At 49.0% G+C, this 18,992-nt stretch overlaps 1 protein-coding gene across 6 annotated transcripts in view; it reads left to right on the top strand.

The window, feature by feature from the left end:
• The first annotated feature begins 1,283 nt into the window (after positions 1-1,283).
• MAPKAPK3 (MAPK activated protein kinase 3) overlaps positions 1,284-18,992 on the top strand; it is a 45,111-nt gene continuing 27,402 nt past the window's right edge. The window contains exons 1-3 of one of the 6 annotated variants that reach the window (XM_048957010.1): positions 1,284-3,175; positions 3,893-4,040; positions 5,021-5,343. In XM_048957010.1, coding sequence (XP_048812967.1) covers positions 5,119-5,343 — 225 coding nt within the window. In that variant the 5' untranslated portion in view covers positions 1,284-3,175; positions 3,893-4,040; positions 5,021-5,118. The other 5 variants (XM_048957009.1, XM_048957011.1, XM_048957012.1 and 2 more) reach the window with 5 other exon arrangements.

Raw genomic sequence — 18,992 nt, 5'->3', positions numbered from 1 at the left:
CTCGGCTCGGCTCGGCTCGGCTCGGCTCGGCTCGGCTCGGCTCGATCCAGCTCGGAGCCTCGCGGCTGCGCTCGGCGCGCTTCGCGGAAACGCCTTTGATCCATTTCCAAGAACTTTCCAGGAACGCGAGGCCGCCGCGCCCGCCGCTGCCAATGGGCGCCGCCGCCGCCCGCCGCATGCGCGGGTCTCCGCCCGGACCGAGCGCTGCGATCCCCGCTGTGCCCCGCGTGGCGGTGCAGCTATGCCGGGGCTGCTCCGAAAGTAATGCCTCTTATTTCGTGCTGTCGGCCCGCGGAGGCGGATGGCGGTGGGATGGAGGTAGAGGTCGAACCTTTCCGCCGATATCCCGTGACGTTTCGTTGCCCTGTGACAGATGGCAGCGGAGGGGCAGTCTGACAAAATAGCGTCTTGACACGGAAGGGTGCAGGGAACGGAGGGACGGGGCTGAATGCCTCCGCGCAGAAAAAAAATGGCAACCATTGACACTGTCAACTTTGATGGAGCAGAGTGGTCACCTCTGCTGGTGCAGGTTGTTACCATGAAGACTGCTCATCATCGCTGGTGAAAATGCATAGCTAACGGTGGTGGCTATGTTGAAATAATTGTGTTTTGTCGCTGAGAAGTTGATCTGTTAAATAGCGTTATTGTGTTCATTGTGTTTGTTTTCTTTTCCACGAAAATAAATAGGAGGTATTACTTTCGGAGCGACCTCAAATAAGCACTCAGAGCGGCCCCCTTCTGTAGGTTTTTTTTACCCAGCAAAGCCGGGCGATGCAGACCTCAGGGCCTTCTGGGCCTATCAAAGCCTTTATTTTTCAACACGTCGGCTCCATCCTCCTCCTGCCCCGGGCGTCCCCGCTGACCGGAGGCGAAGGGCCGCAGGGCGGCCGCCGGGCACGGGGGGCAGCGGAGCCGAGGCCAGGCTCAGGGCGGTTCCCGCAGACTGAACGTCCCGCTCCGGCGTGGAGCCGCGCTCATCCGTCCATCCGCGTGCGGTGCCGGCACGGGCTGCGGGGAGCGGGAGGGTCCCCTCGTACCTAATGCGGCCCCTTCTACAACCTCGTGCCGAGCTGCAGCACCGCGCCGCGCTCCCAGCCTTCGGTCCGCGCGTGGGGCCGCACCGGCGTCCGTGCGTCCCATCGGCGGCATCGGGCTCCACCTGGCGACGTCCTTCGGGCGCGGGCGGCGCTGCTGGCGGAGGGGCAGAGCTGCGGGGCAGCGCGGTATCCCCACGTTGGGCGGCGGCTTTGCGCGGCCGTCCCCGGGCGCTCTGCGGCACCGCAGCACCGCCCGCTGGGCTGCGGCTCCCCGGGGCTGACGGCCGCCTCTCTGCTCCCGCGCTGGGATCTCTTTCGGTGAGAGATTAATTCACTGTGCTCCGCTGCAGAAGAAAACGAAGCACCATCTCCTGGTGACAGATGAGAGGATTTATGATGCTTTTGATTTGTGGTACTTCTAAGGAAAAGCAAAAACAAAAACAGTTTGCTTTTCTTCTCTCTGCTGAAATGGGAATCGTAGAATCATAGAATGGCCTGGGTTGGAAGGGACCCCAAGGATCATCAAGTTCCAATCCCTCTGCTGCAGGCAGGACCACGAGCCTCCAGATCTAATACTAGAGCAGGGTGCTCAGGGCCCCATCCAACCTGCCCACGTGGTGCCCAGGTGTCCCTCTGCAAGTGCCCTGTCGCCTGAAACACCCCCAGTGAGTGCCTGTAACACAGCTGCTGGCATTCAGTGCAGCTCTCAGATCCACTGCATCTCCCTGCAGTGCTATGAGGATGGAGTGCTGAGGACCCCCAGGCATCAGGGCACAGTGTGGTGTAGGATACGGGTGGCCTGGATACAGCAGTGGGTTCGGGGCTAGGATTTGTAACTTACAGAAACCTTATTATGACTTCCTCTCTTTTCCCTCCTTTTTATTTTTTTCTGTTTGTTTTGGTTTGCTTTGCTGAGTCTGAGGCAAACACCTGCAGAGCAGAACTGAAGGAAAGGTGCATGGGCCACATTTCAGAGTGCAGCACACACCACAGCCCAACCTAGAGGTCATACAGCGGCTTCCATTTCCTGCTGTGTATCACCAGAGCTTCCTGCAGAGCTTCCCTTCCTGCCATGGCACAGACACAGCACTTTCTGAAGAACTTCCTTAGAAATGCAGAAAGGATGCTGCGGCCTCACAGTCCCGTCCCCACTTCCAGGCTGACAGACAGAGCAGCCTCTGCCCGGGGACATCTGTATAATGCAGCTAGGGGAGGCAATGTTTCAGAAGAATGTGTCACTGCATTTTCAGTTGCTGGTGGCATTTTCTTTATTGCAGTCAATACTGATTTCCTCGAGACACTGCTGTGTGAGGACCGATCCCAGCCCAATCCCTTTTGTCTGAGATAAACTCAGATGACTGCAAAATGCGGGTAGGTATCGTTCTCCCAAAGCACGCCGTCCCCAGGGATTTGGTGACCCCAGATTTCCCAGCTCTCCACCTGACAGCAAACTGAGATGTTTCGTTTCACTTTATTTTTGTTGAGAAATGAGATATTTCACAGTCTGAACTGGCTTTGACACCTGATATTGCTGACACTGAATTGCTGCGGTGTAGGAAAAAGGCAGCATAAAATACCTGATGAGACGGCCAAAATTAACCTTAATCATCCAAAGTAGTGATATTTGAGCCATAAAGCTCTCTCTGTGTGGAGTGAGTAGCTGTGATACCAGGAGCAGCAACTCCAGCTGTGTGCTGGCTGGAGCACTGAGGTGGCTGCTGCCCCACTGCTCAGTGCAAGACTGGGGCCTCAAGATCAGGGAAAGTCCCAGACCAATCCCTGGTTTGGGATTTTCCCTGATAAACTCTGCTCCTACTGTGGGGCAAGGCAGACAAGCTACTGAATTCCCTCTCAAAATAAGGGTGGGTTTGTTTGTTTGTTTGTTTGGTGTGTGTGTGTGTATGGTAACTGTTGAGTCACGGCCTGAAGCACTGACTGGGCACCTGGGAAAGGATCCGGTCAGCCCTGGGAGCACAGGTGAAGGCACAGCATTCACAGCATTACACAGCAGTGTAATAGGAAGGGGTGGAGCCTGCACCTCTCTTATCAGCCCACTGAAGGGCTGATGGCTCTGGGGAAGGATCTGTGGTTGAAGATCCTTCCTTAGTGGCCTTTTCTATGAGCCTGGGTCTTTGGAGGTGGGTGAGCATCTTTACTTCTTTGAAATTCCATCCACGCTACTTCCTTTGTTGTTACTACTCCTCTGTTGTCCTTCCATGGCATAAATCTTTCTGATTGTAACAGTGTGTCATTGCTGTTGGGTACTTTTGGAAAAAACAGGATTAATATTTAATGTGCAGTTTTAGGGATTTTTGTGAGGATGATAAAATTTAGTGCCACAGTGGGCTCTTAGTGTGTAACAATACTGTGGTTGTTTTTAACTTCAAAAAGCAAACATCCATAAATAAATAATATTTTCCTTCTGATTGGAAGCTGTCCCTGGCACTGCCAGTCTTGGGAGGTACAGCAGGGGGAACTGGGATCCTTCCCTCCAGAGGAGGCTTGGGGAGACTTCAGACATCTCCCTGAATGGAGGTTGTAGTGAGGTGGGGGTCAGCCTCTTCTCCCAATTAACAGTGATGGGACAAGAGGGGGCAGCCTCAAGTTGTGCCAGGGGAGGCCCCCATTGGATATGAGGAAGAGCTTTCTGCAAAAGAGTGGTTGAGCTCTGGCACAGCTGGGGGAGTCAGCATCTGTGGAGGTGTTCCAGAACTGTGGGGATGTGGTGCTGAGGGATATAGGTAGGTGGGGGGGGAAGGGGGGGGGGGGAAGGGGGGGGATGGGGGGGCTTGGTGATCTTAGAGGTCTTTGCCAATCATAATGATTCCGGGGTGTAATGCTTCTCCCTAGCACAGCGGTACATCTTATGCCCAGACAACCTACCCCAGCTATAAAATGACCACAAGAAAGAAGGGAATGTATTTGCTCGCTCTGCCTCAGCTGTGGCCATTCTTGCAGCGAGGCCCCTGGGCCGGGGCTGAAAAGGCTTTGTCAGAGTTTCAGGTGGGTGAAGTCATCAGGGGCCCTTATCTGCCGACCCCGTACGGCTCATCCGCGCACGGAGGACGCGGCGCTGCCGGCCGTGCCCGGCCTCGTCAGTGCCCCGGAGCGCGACGAGCCCTGCGCCGTGCGCTGCCGCGGCCGCTCCTCCGGGCACCGCCGCACGGGCGCGCTGCGGCACCACCCGCGGCCGTCACGGCAGCCGCGCCTCCCGCCGCTTCTTTCTCTTACTTCCGTCCCCCTTCCCCCTCATTTTTGGTTTGTTTTTGTTTGTTTGTATTTTTCCCACCTTCTTCGTACTTCATCAGCTGCCGCTGCCCCCCGCGAGCCGCGGAGCGCTCCGGGGCATCCCCGGGCACCGCCGCCGCACGCGAGTGCCTCAGGCCGCCTCCACAAAGCACAGCCCCTAGCCCGACTCTCGGTTCCCCCAGGGCCGAGCCGACGCACGCCCGCGGTGCTCCCTTCGGGCCGGGGCCTCCCCTCGGCGCGGGGGGCGGTGCGCACCTGCCCGGGGCGGACCCAGGCAGCGCCCGCCCTCCGGGACGCCGCGCCGGGAAGCGTCGGCCGGGGCCGCGCCGCCGCGGGCAGGTAACGTCCTCCGGCGGGCCCCGGGCCGTGTCACCCCGCGGGGCGGGACGAGAGCCGGTCTGTGGCGCGGCGCCCCTCGCGTCTCCTTTCCCCCAACCTCGCCCCGCCGAGGGCCGCAGGTGGGGGCTGCTGTCACGGCGCTGGATGCGGGGAGGCCGCCGGGGGTTATCGGTGCGGGGCCGTCTGCGCTGAGCGTGGGGCTCCGCCGAGGACTTTGGTCCAAGCTTCGGCACGGGCGCGTGCTGCGGCCGGGCAGAAAGTTCTGGGTGCGGGCTGGGAGCTGCGGGGCGGGGGCTGAGCGCTCCACGAGCGCCTCTCCGCCGCTGCGGGCGGCCCGCGGAGGGCGGCGGGCGGCTCGCTCACGGCGTTGGGCGCTGACCCCCGTTTGTGTCCAGGACTCGATGGCGAGCGCTGCGTGAGCCGTCTGAGCGCGCTGGGACGGAGCGCGGGGTCGCCCAGTGGGCGTCGCGCTGGCCGCGAGCTGCCGCCTGCTATGGAAGGCGATGGAGGAGAGCGGGAATCCCAGCCCGAGAGCCACGTGGAGAGCAGGAGCGGCGTGAAGCCTGTGCCCGGGGGAGCGGCCCACGTCAAGCTAGAGATAAAGAAACACGCCGTCACGGATGACTACAAGCTGTCCAAGCGGGTGCTGGGGTTAGGAATCAACGGCAAAGTACTGGAGTGCTTCCACAAGGAGACGGGGCAGAAGTGTGCTCTGAAGGTATGTGGGCTGTTCCCTTTTACCTTGGGGCTTTGGAGGCTGCGGTTCACTTAATGCCCTGTTACACTCCTGTTTTGCCGTTGACGTCTCCCGTGGTGAGGGATCCCAGCCTGGAGATGCTCGCAATGCTTATGGGATAGCAGCCCGCCCGTGAGTCTGTCCCAGAATATTTCACGTGAGTGCTGAGGAGAACGTTACCAGTGGCAAAAGCCTCGTTTGTATTTAAGAGATAAAGCAGGGAAGAGAACATCTGGGTGCGTGCTGTGAGGGAGTGTGCTGGATTCTGAATGGATGTGTTACGCAACACTGGGGAAGGAAGCTGCTTTGGGTCTCTGTAATTCAATAGGCCCAAACTGGGAAGGGTTTAGTTACTCATTGCTCTTTAGGCTGTCTTCCCTCTGAAGACCTTTTGCAGGGCCCTGCTTGCTGTTGCAGGTGCATGACTTTGGAAGGATCCCTCTTGTTGGAAGGGGTGCTTCCCCTTTCCTCTGTTCTCTTTATCTTTGCAATCTGTTTGCTGAAGGGCACCGCCTGGGCGCGCACAGGTAATGCCAGCACTGGCGAGTAGCTGTGAACTGGAAATGAGGATTTGTAGTGATAAACACGAGTTAAGAACACAGACCGTTAACTCGGGAACATTAAACTCACTTGCCTTTTAGCCTGTAACCTCGAGGTTTTCTTGCTGATTTTAGAGCATGTGGTTAAAAACCCAACAAAAAATAACTGGCCCAAATGCAAACCAGGTTGGTGCTGTACAACGGGACTGAAAACAGCTGAAGCAAATGCTGTGAGAACGATGTGGGAGTGTTGCTGAGTTCTTGCTGGAGCTTACCTGATTAGTGAAGGTGTTTTTGGGGTGCATTTCTATTTCTTAAGCCTCGATCTGCATTTGGTAGCAGCAGGATGGCAGCTGGAAGCCAAGGGCTGTGCGTGGCCTTCAGTCACTTGAGAGCTGCTGTGCGGCACAGTCCTTGTGGCAGAGGTTGGAAGTACCTGATGGCTTTGACTATTAAAAAATAATAATAATTTGAACAGATGAACTAGAAAAACTCGTCACAACGTGCTGATTAATGGCCGTGTTTCCATTGCTCTCATTTATCTTTATCGCTGTTTCTGTGTTCTCTGCACATAGCTGACTCACAGGAGTTTATCATGGAGGAAACTAGAAGTTCTGGCAAACAGAGTGGGCAGTGCTGGGGCTTTGCACCTGCCTGGGGTTTGTGGCTCTGAGGTGCGATTCCTCATTTGGTTCCTCCTGCCTAAATATTCTGCACCAAGTGAGTTAAATTGGGGTGCTTTCAACGTGATTTCCATGCTCAGGGTGCTATGATGAGGGATATCATGCCTTCTGTTAATACAGAAGCTGTTTCACTCTTTTGGAAGAGTTCAGTAGATTTTCTATTTGGTCTACGCCATTCAGAGGTTTTATGGAAGTATTTTAAGATAGAAATTTCCATTTGGGAGCACAATCCAATGGAAATAGGGGTGTTCCGCAGCCAATTCCACAGCTCTGGAATCAGAGGAAATACGTTCCCATTCAGTACAGTGCTTTAGTTTGGTGCTCAGAGCTGGGGAGGGGGAGAGGAGGAGCAAAGCTGCAGTGCTGGGCAGAGAGGAGGAATCTGTACCAAGTCTTCTGATGCTGGCTTCCATTTAGCACAGACTGAGTTGGCCATTGTTGTTGTTTTGTTTTCATAACTTTTAAAAGATATGGAAAGCCACAGCACACACTTCCATTGCCAAGCAGGAGCTTTGTCAGTGATGTTCAATACTGCGCTGAAATGGTTACGTGAGCATCGTGCTCCCAGCTGTGCCATGTGTGTGCTTTCCTTCCAAAATGGGCAGAAATATTAAGATCCTTAGGAGTTCTCTGGGAATTTAAATGGCAGATAATATTTCACCGTGTACATGTATGTATTTCTCACTGTTGTGAGCTTAAGTGCTGGAAAAAATAGTTAAATATGCCATTAAGTAATATTGCCCGCAGTCCATAGAGAACCTGCTATTCTCTCCAAAGATGGTCTAATGAGAAGATTACCCAACAAGGAAGGATAAAACTTTCCTTGGATAATTGGAAATCACTTGGTTAATTGGAAAGGACATAAAATCTTTTTTGTAGACCTGGATGAAAGCTTTCAGAGAAGTTTGCCCATTGTTTTTTGTGAAATCTTGACAGGGCCGTAGCGTTCCCCAGCACCAGGTAGGACTTCACAGCAAATCATCTGGTCAGAACACTTACTAAATTAAAAAAGAAAACTTGGAAAAATGGCTTTTCGGAGGCAACTTTTGTGTGTGTTTGTGTGTAGGGATGGCAGGGCCATGGTGCTCCGGCCTTGCCACTGCTTGTGCCAATGGGTGTGCTGACATCCAGCTGCAGGAATGGGAAGTGAAGGTTGCTGCAGCCTGATCTCTTGGGTGGAGAGAATGGACAGACTGGACTGCAAGTTGAGCAGGAGGGGGAAAAAAACATACTGGGTGATTTTCTTCATACATTCCCTGGAGGCTGTTTGTGCAGCCTCCATTGGTATCTGTGTTTGCGGATAAATAGTTCAGCAGCTCCTGCTGCTGGAGATGGAGCATGATAGTCTGTTCCCCTTCACACCACGCTTGTCCATTAAAGAAGCTTCTGACTTGGCAGATGGCACTGCTTTCTGCCTGCAGGTTTTCTTTTACATGGGAACAAAGCCAGCGCAGCCGGGATCTGGATAGAAATTACTCAATGGAAGGAATTTTAACTGAGGTACTTGATAGGAAAGGGCTCAAACAGGCAAAAATGTTCCTTCCCAGAGCCATGTGTCAGTCCAGCTCTACACGCTGTAATGGGAGCTCCCTGTTGTCAGCTTTCATCTGTGCCCATAATCAGAGCTAGTTAGAATGTCGGTAATCACTTTAATGCAGAAAAATTCAGGACAGCCTCTCAGAGATCCTGCAGGGCTGTGGTTGTGTTCCTGCAGTATTCCATGGCTTAGCTTCCTCTGCTCGGCATTGAGATTTGCTACGCGTTTTTAAAATGTGTTGTCAGCTTTGTTCTGTTAGACTGAAATGCCACACACATTGCTATCCTGCTGGAGAAAACCTAAGCTGGTTACTGTCACAGGCATGGGGACGTTTTGGCTGAGCAGTGCTGTTTCCAAACAGAGCGCGCTGTGCTTCGGAAGGGCAGGAGCATAAACAAAGCGGGTCTGCAGGACCAGGAATGGCCTTCCAGAGGGCAGCTGCATTTTTGTCTCTTCCTTGCAATTAGAAAACATCAAGTCTCTTTCCATCGCCAATCCAGAAATGGCAGCCAAATGAAATGTAGTCACCTTTATTTCTAGCTTTCCTTTGCCAGCCTTCTCCTTTCCGTTCACTTTATCTTGTGGGGTTACACAGTGTAACCTCTGCTGCTTTACTGCTGTCCCCAGCCTGAGTGTTCTGTGCTGTTCCTCCCTCTGGCCGAGACCCCAGTGGTGGGCTGCCTGCCTGCATCACTGCAGCTCCTGTCACTTGTCTTCCCATGAAGAACATCCAGTGCTTCATTCTGTTCCCTCACTTCTTTATCTTTATTTGTACAAAGTCACGCCAGGCAGTGTCAAAGTAACATTTCAACGCATCTGACCTACCTTATTTTAAAGAAAGGTGGTAGAGAGGGCTCTGACAGAGTCGGGATCAAGAAGGGAGAGCTGGAGACTGTTCTGCTGCTGGAGCATTGGCACATTCTGCATCTGCCCTTTGCAGGGTTTGGTGGATGGTTCAGGATGTGAAACACTGTATGTTGTTGGCATGCTATTCAGCTTCAGTAAACACATGTTGCTGCCTTCCAGAGGAAGAAAAGGAAGGACTGCCTGGACACAGCAGCAAAACAAAGGTCTTTGGGGCTTCAGGAAAACAAAGTACATTGTTTCAGGAGAACTCTCACGAATAACAGTAACAGTTGCAGAAGGGCCTGTTCCCTAATACAGCGTGCGAACCAGGCGCTGTGAGGGCCTTGCAGTCATCTGAGGCTTTCAGACTAAGGCACAGCATGTAGGAGCAGACCTGCTGGCTCATGGCTCTTATCCTCTAGGACAAACAGCAGCGAGTGAAGCAGTGACCTGCCTCGTGGAAAATGCCTGTGCTGGTGAGTGCCAGCTACAGCATGTGTGATTGGCTGATTTGAAGGCAAATAGGGGAAGCCCACTCTTTAAACAAAACAAAAAGAGAACGCAAAAATGAACAGGCTCTTTGTCTTTAAGCTTCAAGGAACTCTTAGTGAATGATATAAATGATGATAATAGAGTAGGAGTCTCTACTACAATCCGCGTGAGTATCAGCATAATGTTGTAGTCAGGCAAGAATTGGTAACAGAAATTTAGCACGAGATCGTTATCATGCACAGGGCTGTACAGAGGGGTGTGTGTCTGCTTTCCAGAGTGGAATTGCTATGAAAGGTTATAGCTGTTCTGCATCACCTTAATTTCATTTAGTCTTGGGCTGTGTTTCTGCCTCTTACTCAATTTTCCTGCTCCTGATTAAGTTAAGTAGCTCTGCATCACGTAAGTTAATTGCTGGATTATCTGTTTTCAGCTTGCATCCCCTGAAGTCAGCTCAGGGTTGCTCACTAACAGGAGACTTCACAGTCAAAGTATTTGTTTTGCAAGTTACTGTAATAACTGGTACTTCTAAAACACCCCACTCATTGCCTCAAAGATGATCAAGGAAGAGAATGCAGAGATTGAGAAAGCAGTGCACATGGGGAAAGTGGAAATTATTTTAGGCTGATTGATTTTTAGAATGGGAAATGTTAACAAGCATCTTGGATGCTATGGATTGCATTTTTAGAGGAGAAAATTATGCCACATCCTTCTTCTTAGAACAAGGAATGCTGTACTAAGCTACAGCTGTGATGGGAATTCAGGAGAGCCAAGTGCAACTGTTGGTTAGGCTTTGTGTGGGGTGCAGGAGCTCTTGCTTTGCAGGAGTGATGGTGTATTTCAGGAAGAAACTAGCATGCTAAGTGACATTTTCTGTAGTTCCCTCTTACCTACCATGTTTCCTGCAGCCTATTTATACTGGTTTATCTCATGTTACAGTAAATTCAGCGTCAGTAACACAGCTGAGTATGACTAATAAACTCCAGGAGCTATGTGTTGGTAGATCAAAGACAGATATGGTGTAGAATATGAGTTCAGAAAAGTTCCTGTTGAATGGCAGTCCCCAGTGTATGGAGGAGTACCGAAAACATGGATAGCATAAGACTGGGCCTCAAATCTTATCCTTTGGTGGCAATCTTGATAGGCATTACGTAAATATGCATAAAATACCTAAAATAACATTCAGTTGATTACAAAGTGGGTCAGTGCTGCTGCAAGAATTGTTTTTAAACCAGTGAGTCATCCAAGGCTTGAGCCTTTCAGGCCTGAGTCTTTCTGCGTTTTTCCAGAGGGCCAACTGGACTCGAGATTTTAGAAAAGGTAGTCATCATCAATTTACTAGGATAATCTTCCATTCTTGACTGCTCTTCTTCTTTATTTGAAAAACAGCAAATGCTTGCTTTTTTTTTTTTTTTTTTTTTTTTTTTTTTTTTTTTTTTTAATATATGTATGTGTTCTGTCTGAAACAATTAAAGCCTTGTGTAGTAAATTCCTCCCAGGTTCAATAGCAGTTCATTAAGCCTACGGAGTTCAAGCTGAAGGGTAAATGCTATAAAACCATTAAACCATCCCATGAAACAAATGACATTGGCACTGCTTTGCACAGGCAGTGCTGTCTTCCCATCAACTAGCAAGCTGGCACAAGTTGCACCCCAACTTGTGTAGCAGCAAAGTCCTGGCAGGTGCAGGTGCATTCCCTGCCTTCACCCCGAAGATCTGAGTCGTCGTAGGTATGTGCCTTATTTCTGCTGGGAAGAAAGTGCTGAAAGGCAGAGTGTGTGCATGTGGTGATCAGGCAGCACTCATCGCTGGGCTTGGTACCCCTCTTTGTTTCTGTCTCTTCCCTTCAGAGTCTAAATCCTCCTGTTCCACTTAACTAAAAGAAAACCTTGCTGATTCATGCCAGCTAGGGGTCTCGTTACAGGTAACTGGATTTTGTGTAACTGTAGGTCATCCTCCCCCTTTACTCTGCCCTGGTGAGGCCTCATCTGGAGCACTGTGTCCACTTCTGGGCTCCCCAGTACAAAAAAGACGGGGATCTCTTGGAAAGAGTCCAGCGGAGGGCCACAAAGATGGTGAAGGGCCTGGAGCATCTCCCCTATGAGGAAAGGCTGAGTGAACTGGGTCTGTTCAGCCTGGAGAAAAGGAGACTGAGAGGGGACCTGATCCAGGTCTATAAATATCTGAGGTGTGGGGGGCAGAATGGTGAAGCCGGACTCTTTTCAGTGGTGAGTAGAGACAGGACAAGGGGAAACGGCTGGAAACTGCAGCATGGGATGTTCCGCACCAATGTATGCAAGAACTTCTTTACAGTGAGGTGACGGAGCACTGGAACAGGCTGCCCAGGGAGGTGGTGGAGTCTCCTTCTCTGGAGATGTTCAAGACCTGCCTGGATGCCGACCTGTGCAACCTACTGTAGGGAACCTGCTTTGGCAGGGGGGCTGGACTCGATGATCTCTGGAGGTCCCTTCCAACCCCTACAATTCTGTGATTCTGTGATTTTGTAAATTAACTTTATTGCAAGGGAACTATTAGGAAGAATTGTGAAGTTCATCTACTAGTCAGGTGTGTTTCAGCCTCATTGACTTATGGTAATACCATCAGTATCTTCTACAATTTGGAAAGGACTAAGACCTCTCCTGAATGTCATGGCTCACACACCTCTTTTCCCTTGGTATGTTTTTCTCCATAGGTGCTACACCCCGTGTCAGAGCAGCCGTGTCTGACAGTGAGCTACTTGTGATAGCCTGCTGTCAGCTAAGTCTCAGCAGAAAAAAAGAATATCTTCATCCTGTGTTAAACTCACAGGCAGCATGGGGAAGAAAGATGTCTTGTCATTGGGAACAAGAGCCAGTGTGAAACTGAGACACTTGTTCAAGGAATCTTTTGGATGTGAAGGCTGTTCTGTGCTCACTTCTTCACTGTACGTGGTGATTTAGAAAGGAAAAAAGGATTATTTAATTTCACAGTCATACATAAAATGTTGCATCCCCAAATGCCTTTGCAGTACTATTTGCTGGACACTGGAAAAGTTCCTGTTTCTTGTATGATACACGCGTTTCCTCATTAAGGAGTTTTCCACGTTAAGTATCTTTTTACAACACTGGATTTTAAGATTGTGGGTGACATTCCAATAGATTCACTGCAGCAGGATTGTCTGAGCCATGTGCTCTGTGGATCATGTACTGCAAGAAGGTCTCATGCATGGGAAGGGGATGGCAGCATGGAAGGAACAACGTGGTTACTCACTCAGAAACCGTGAGAACTCCCCATTGCTGCCAGTGAGAGCTGGCGGCCTGGGCTGTCTGGATTGGGGCGTAAGAAATTGTGTGGATTGTGGCATTTTGCACAAAGTTCCTAAGTATTTAAGATGATTCAAAGCTCCCTAAATGAGATTAAGCTGCAATGCTCCAGCTTTTTAATGCCTTGTGGGTGACGGGGGAGAGTCTTGCTCTGCATATAAATCATGCGTGGCCTCCTTGCTCCTGAGTCCTTGCAGTGTGTGACGTTTTGGTCTGAAGCTTTCCTGACCTGTTTTAAGAGGAAAAGCAAATAATAAAATCATGTAAAATTAAATTTCTTCCCAGAAGCACTGGTTTGCCAAATTGCTTAAAAAAAGCAATGAAACAAGCTATCCCGAGCGTGCCGTCTTTGCTGAGTGATTTCAGACGCTCAGGCTGAGGAGCCAATCTCATTCAAGTCGCACCGTTCACAGGCCTTAAATCTTGCTGTTCCAGCTCTGGCTCTTCTCCACGGGCCTTTTCCCAGGGTGGTTTTCTCTCGAGGCTGCTGCTATGTTTGACACCCTCAGGGCTGAGGGCAGATCTGTGGGCTGTGCTAAGGGAGAGCTCTGAAAAACCCTTTTGTTTGTCCTTTTTTGGGGGGGGTTGGGTTTTTTTTTTTTTTCTTCTTGTTGTTGTTGTGTTGTTTTGGTTTTTTGTTTTTTTTTTGAACAGCTTTTCTCAAATAGGTGAACTGGAAGTGTCAGGGCAGGGGTGACTCGTGCTGTTTGTGCATGGAGCTTGCTGTGTGGTGAAATTTTGGCCAGGGAGAGCAGTTTGCCAAGGCGTGAGTCAGCAGGGTGCAGGGATTTGTAACTGCGGCTGGTTTCTACTCTGCTGGGAACTGAATTGGGCTTGGTTTTGTTTTCAGAGGAGAGCAGCTCAGTCTCCCTGAGGCCTTGGGACCAAACCAGCCCGGTGTTTTGGGAATGGAGCCTTTCCATCCAGCCCATGCACAGTGTTCTGAGGCCTGGTGCTCGGCACTGCCAGCATCCTCCTTGCTGCTCGTTCCAGTGGTGAGAAATACCATCCCTCCTTGGGGTGCTTGGTGAAAAATCAAGCGTCTTGTTGTTAAGGACGGATTTCTCTCAGGGCCTGATTCTGTCCCCCTAAGTGGCTTCTCCTCAATGTGGCTTTGTGACGAGCAGCCTGGTTGCCACAGTAACAGGGCTGCTGCCACCAGGGATGTCCCTGCTGCAGGCAGAGGGCCCTGCTGCTGCCATGCCGCAGCACAACATCCCCTTTGTGGCCGCACGGAGCGGAGGCTTTGTGGTCAGCTCTGCTCCCCACTTCCAGTCCAAGGGACTGATGGCCACTCTGTGCCTGAGAGCTTCCTGCCCTTCTGCTCGCCCTTCTGCTTTGCCCAGCCATGGGAAGCCAAAAGAAGGCCTGCTCCAGTTTGGGGTTTTCTGAGGCACCCACCCCTTAGATGCAGTCATTCCTACTGCACCTGAAAAATTGTGTTGTGAGGATGCTCAGTGGGCTGGAGCACCTCTCCTGCATGGACAGGCTGAGGGAGCTGGGGGTGTTCAGCGTGGAGAAGAGAAAGTTCCAGGAAGACCTCACTGCAGCCTTTCAGTACTTGAAGGGAGCTTATAAAGAGTTGAGAGAGTGGCCTTTTTCCACTAAGACAAGGGGAAGTGGTTTATACTAAAAGAGGGGAGATATTAGGTAGAAATTCTTTGCTCATAGAGCATTGAGGTGCTGGCAGTGCTGCCTGGAGCTGTGGGTGCCATCCCTGGAGGTGCCCAGGCCATGCAGGGGCCCTGGGCAGCCTCAGTTGGGGGGAGGCAGACCATGTCTGAGATGGGGCTGGGAGGTCCCTTCCAACCTAACTGTGCTGTGATTCTATGCAGCTTCCTTGTCCAGAAGGCATTTCACTGCTTGCCATGTGTTGCTGCAGTAGGTGTATGGAATCCTCCAGACCAAGCACAGGGAGGTGGAGCCTTGCTCTTAGCCCTTAGCAGAGCCTTTCACTTGCATAAGAGTTTCATGTAAGGTGTGTCTTCCTGGACAAGTTGTTCTTGTCTAAACTAGGGTGTAAATGTAAAGTGCAAGAGGTTTTTCACAGTGCCTATTCATATTCCAATCTTTTTTTTTCCTCCTGTGAGGGCTGGAGAACACTTCTCTTAGGCTTGGCCTGTGGAAATGCAAACAGTCTAATGCTGCTGGAACTTTTTTCAGACTTTTCTACTGCTTATTTACTGTGTTAATAGAAATTGCAGTGAAAAGCAGCTGCTGACAGTTCATTCCATTTAACCAGAAGCTGAAACTTCAAAGAAAAGGAAAGTTAATGCTTTAAGCTGGCTCAAATATGCAAATGAAATCATGTATTCAAGTGCTGATATGATTTTAATTCAATTTTTGGATTCCTATTAATGGGTTTTAAAGGCTAAACTTTGTAGCTGCATTTAGGAAAGAACTGCAACCTGTTTTGGGAGCTGGTTGTATTCTTGCTGTTTGTTTCTGTTGCTTTCATAGCGAGTATCTGGCTCTGTGCTAGAGTTTGTGATGCAGCCTTTCTTACAAAGGGCAGAATCTGTGGATTTTGTTCAGGTTCTGGTGCCCTGTCTGCTGGAATTGGGTGTTTTACCAGGGCTGTCAGGATTGGCCATGTGGGTTTCCACTTGTCTTTCTTTTTTTCGGAAGCCAACAAAGTGACTTCTCAGGATTTCCAGCACCAAAGGAGAGGGAAGCAGACTGATATGTGAGAGTGGTGAGTGGGGAACGGGCAGTTTATTTAGAAGCAGTTTCAGTTCTGGTGGATTGGTATCAGTGGAATTTTCCTCTAGTTTCCCAGCTCCAGAATGAGTTTTTACTGATACTGAGATGCAGTGACTGAAGGCATCCAGAAGCCAGAGGGAGGTGAGAGTGACTTCTGGTTCCAGTCACACTGCAGAGCCCCATGTTGCAGGCACACCTCTGTTTGGCAGGTGAGTGTGGCTGCCTTGACTTGAGCTGTGGCTGCATGCCTGTTACCATTGTAAAATGGGGCACTGAACTCGAGAGCTATAGAAACTAACTTCTTGCTGCAGGAGGGGGAGGAGAAAACAGTGATGTGTTATTGATAAAAGACTTCATACAAGAGCAATTAATTCTGAGTCTTTCCCACCTCTCTACTGTCTGAATTATTGTTGGGGAGGTGTGAGAGAGGGTGAATGATTGCTGTGTTGTATTTTTGCACAAAAGCCAAGTCTCAGGGGAAGCATGGAAAAAGTTCTCATAAGCGTTGGGCCAACACAGCAATAATTCTTTCTTGTTTAGATCAAAATATTCCCAGTTAGTTGTTGGTGTCTCTGACTGTCTTGATTTCAGCAGTATGAGATAAAAGGTGTAGGGCTGCTCCTGTTGCAGGTTTCTGCCTGCCTCCTACAAGCAAAGGAGTGTGTTTCGTGGGGGAGCAATTTTAGAGAAGGAGAATGGTTTGAGTTTGGAGTGTGAGCGGAGTCATGTGAGCTGTGCGACAGGCCTGTAAGGAAAGGCTAGAAAAAATGCCTGTGCTGCTGCTGAACATGTTTTCTTGTTGTCTTTCCCATCTATCCTAAGCATCATAGGTCATGAAGAAGTTTGTGTTCTCTATTTGCATTTATGAACTCTTCTAAACACACAGGGATTTTTTGCTTTGCTTTTAGAAAATGGTTTGACTTATAAAGTGTTTTCCTTTATAGAATAAATGAATAGAATCCTTTACAGATTCTGTGCATTGTGTTACAATGGATTGGTCGCTAATTGTTGCCACTGCAAAATGAGGAGCAGTAGTCTCTTTTCTACTTCAGTATGACGTGTCATCAGCAATGGTTTGTAACTGACTGCTTGTTTTGTAGGGAATATGTCTAGCCAAAATCCTGGCTAAAATTAGTATCTGGGGGCCTTCTGTCATCCTGCTGTGTGCTTGGAAGAACTTCACCTGCAAATATTCATCGTTTTGTTCTCTCATTCAGTTTATGCCGTCCTTATTAACTTTTTTTTTTCTCTTGCGTAGTCAGAGCAAGGGTTGATTCCCTCCTCTGCTGCCTCTACATTGTGGTGTTCATTTTCTGGAAGGATTACGTTTTAACTGCTAAATGTCAGTGAATGTCAATTTTACCTTCTACCCCAAAACTTCTATTTCATTACTTTCCCTTCATCTACTTTTTAATAATCCGTGAGACATCTCTGCAGTTTTTCCATTTTTCTTCTCTCGGATCCATTTAGCAGTCAGTAAATAGAAACTCCACTTGTGAGTTGTGATTAAATTTATTGTTAATCTTTTTCCAGACTGCTAAATCTGGGGAGGCTCAGTATGTTTTTTTCACTTAGTAAGACGTATATTGAAGAAAAAAAGTGAAAATGCTTTGAAAATAAATATTTACAATTGAACTTTTTCTGAGGCCAGGTAGAAGTGTATTAGTGCTCTACAGAAATGTATTACTGCTCTGTTCTTCTCTCTCTCTACTGTTGATATGTTCCCCAATCAGTTTTCAAAGTTTCTCTTTTTTTTTTTTTTTTAAACTAGTTATACGTAAGTTATGGTGTAAGGTTTGCATGTCTTCTCTTTTCTGAAGTAAAAGAGCCAACGTTTATATTCATAATAAAAAAGGGAGCAAATAAGCATTAATTACTGGGAACCGTAGCCCACTGGAGGCTGGATAGTAAGCACACTTGTACAACAAAGTCCAGCTCGTTGGATAAGTCACTCAGAAATGCCTTCTGCCTTTTTCCTGGAAAATCTGGCAGAGTTTGGCTTGAACTAGGAATTCAGTTTTGACCTTATATTTGTTTTCCCACTGGCTGTGAAAATATCAGTCTGTCAGCATTGCTGTTTCCAGGAGGTGGTCAGGCTGTGTGTGCAATGTAAACCCTGGATATAGGGAAAAGTCCCGAAATAGATGGTGTGCTGCTGCTGCCTTTCAGTGCAACTGTTCTGCACTTCTGGTGACCCTGCAGCAGCCCAGGTTTCTGCAATGTTACACTGGACCCTTGAGGTGGGCGTTCTGATTCCAATTTACGTTTTCCTGCATATCTAAGCCAGTTTATAATTTCTCTTAAATCTGCTGTATGTGTAAGCAGAAGAAATTGGATGCACAAGGCTTTGTCTCAGCAGAACATTCTGATCATAAAACCATCAAGGTTGAAAAAGACTGCTGAGATCACATAGTCTAATCATCAACCCATTGCCACCACGTCCACCAGCCTTGTCCCTCAGTGCCACCATGAACTGTAGTGACTTTTTACTCTGTTTAAGGAGGTGAGCAGTCAGAAAAATGAATTGAGGTTATTGATATTAATTATTATCAACCAAAATCTGAGTGATAGAAAATTACACCTTGTTCTTGGGAAGCAACGTAGTACCATAAAATTGTGTGGTATAATGGTGAAAGACAAATTCTGCCTAGTTTTAATCATTGAATTGGGCAGGTGACAACAGACCTAGAGATTCTTTTTGTTAACCATTTAAATCTTGAACAGTGCTTTTCTATCTTGGAAGACTGCACCCAGTCTCACTAGAATAACTGAGCATGAATTTGAACAGAAGTTATAGCAAATGATAAAAGAAAAGATGCTGGGGGTTGTGTCATGTCCATTCCTCTACCTTTGTAAATGATTCTCAAGTAGAAACAAAAGGGACTACATAATAACAGAGGAAAGTAGTGGGTATGATGCCCTGAACTCAGCAGGAAGGTGACAACATTTAGCTCTCTGGAAGGTGGGAGGAATAGGCAGAAACAAAACACCAAGGACAATGCAGGCTAATACTTAAGTATGGGATTATTCCTTTCAGGATGAATTAATGGCAGCACAGCAGCATGTCAGAACCTTCCATGTAGCTGCACTTGGAGACTCATCTGTGCATCGGGACTCATCTGATTCACTACAGAATAATGTTCATGTTGCAGCCTCTTCATGTGTGGATGTAAGCACCACCTGCACCCTGTGGAATTCAGCGTCGACAGAGAGCATGGATGGAGGGGAATGGGGAAACATTCACCATGAGTTGTTCCAAGAGGAGTTCATTCTGGATGACGGATGCTCACAAGAGTGAGCAGTGATGAAGCTAAATATATACGGCTTGAAGACAGCATCAGGAAAAGGCATCTCAGATAAAATGGTGATTACTCTTCTGATGTCATCAGCTTCTCAGGCGCTAGCAGAATTAATTGTAGAACGGAGCAAAAATAGCCAACGATCATTGTCCTTGATCACACAAACTATCTGTTAAGAAAAGTGTTTATTGCAGTGAAGGCATCGAGACTGTGACTAATCTCACAAATCCTGT

This window comes from Lagopus muta, chromosome 11, assembly GCF_023343835.1.
Source record: "Lagopus muta isolate bLagMut1 chromosome 11, bLagMut1 primary, whole genome shotgun sequence".
Lineage (NCBI taxonomy): Eukaryota > Metazoa > Chordata > Aves > Galliformes > Phasianidae > Lagopus > Lagopus muta.
The sequence above is the reverse complement of the archived record's forward strand: the minus strand, read 5'-3'. Positions and strand labels throughout refer to the sequence as shown.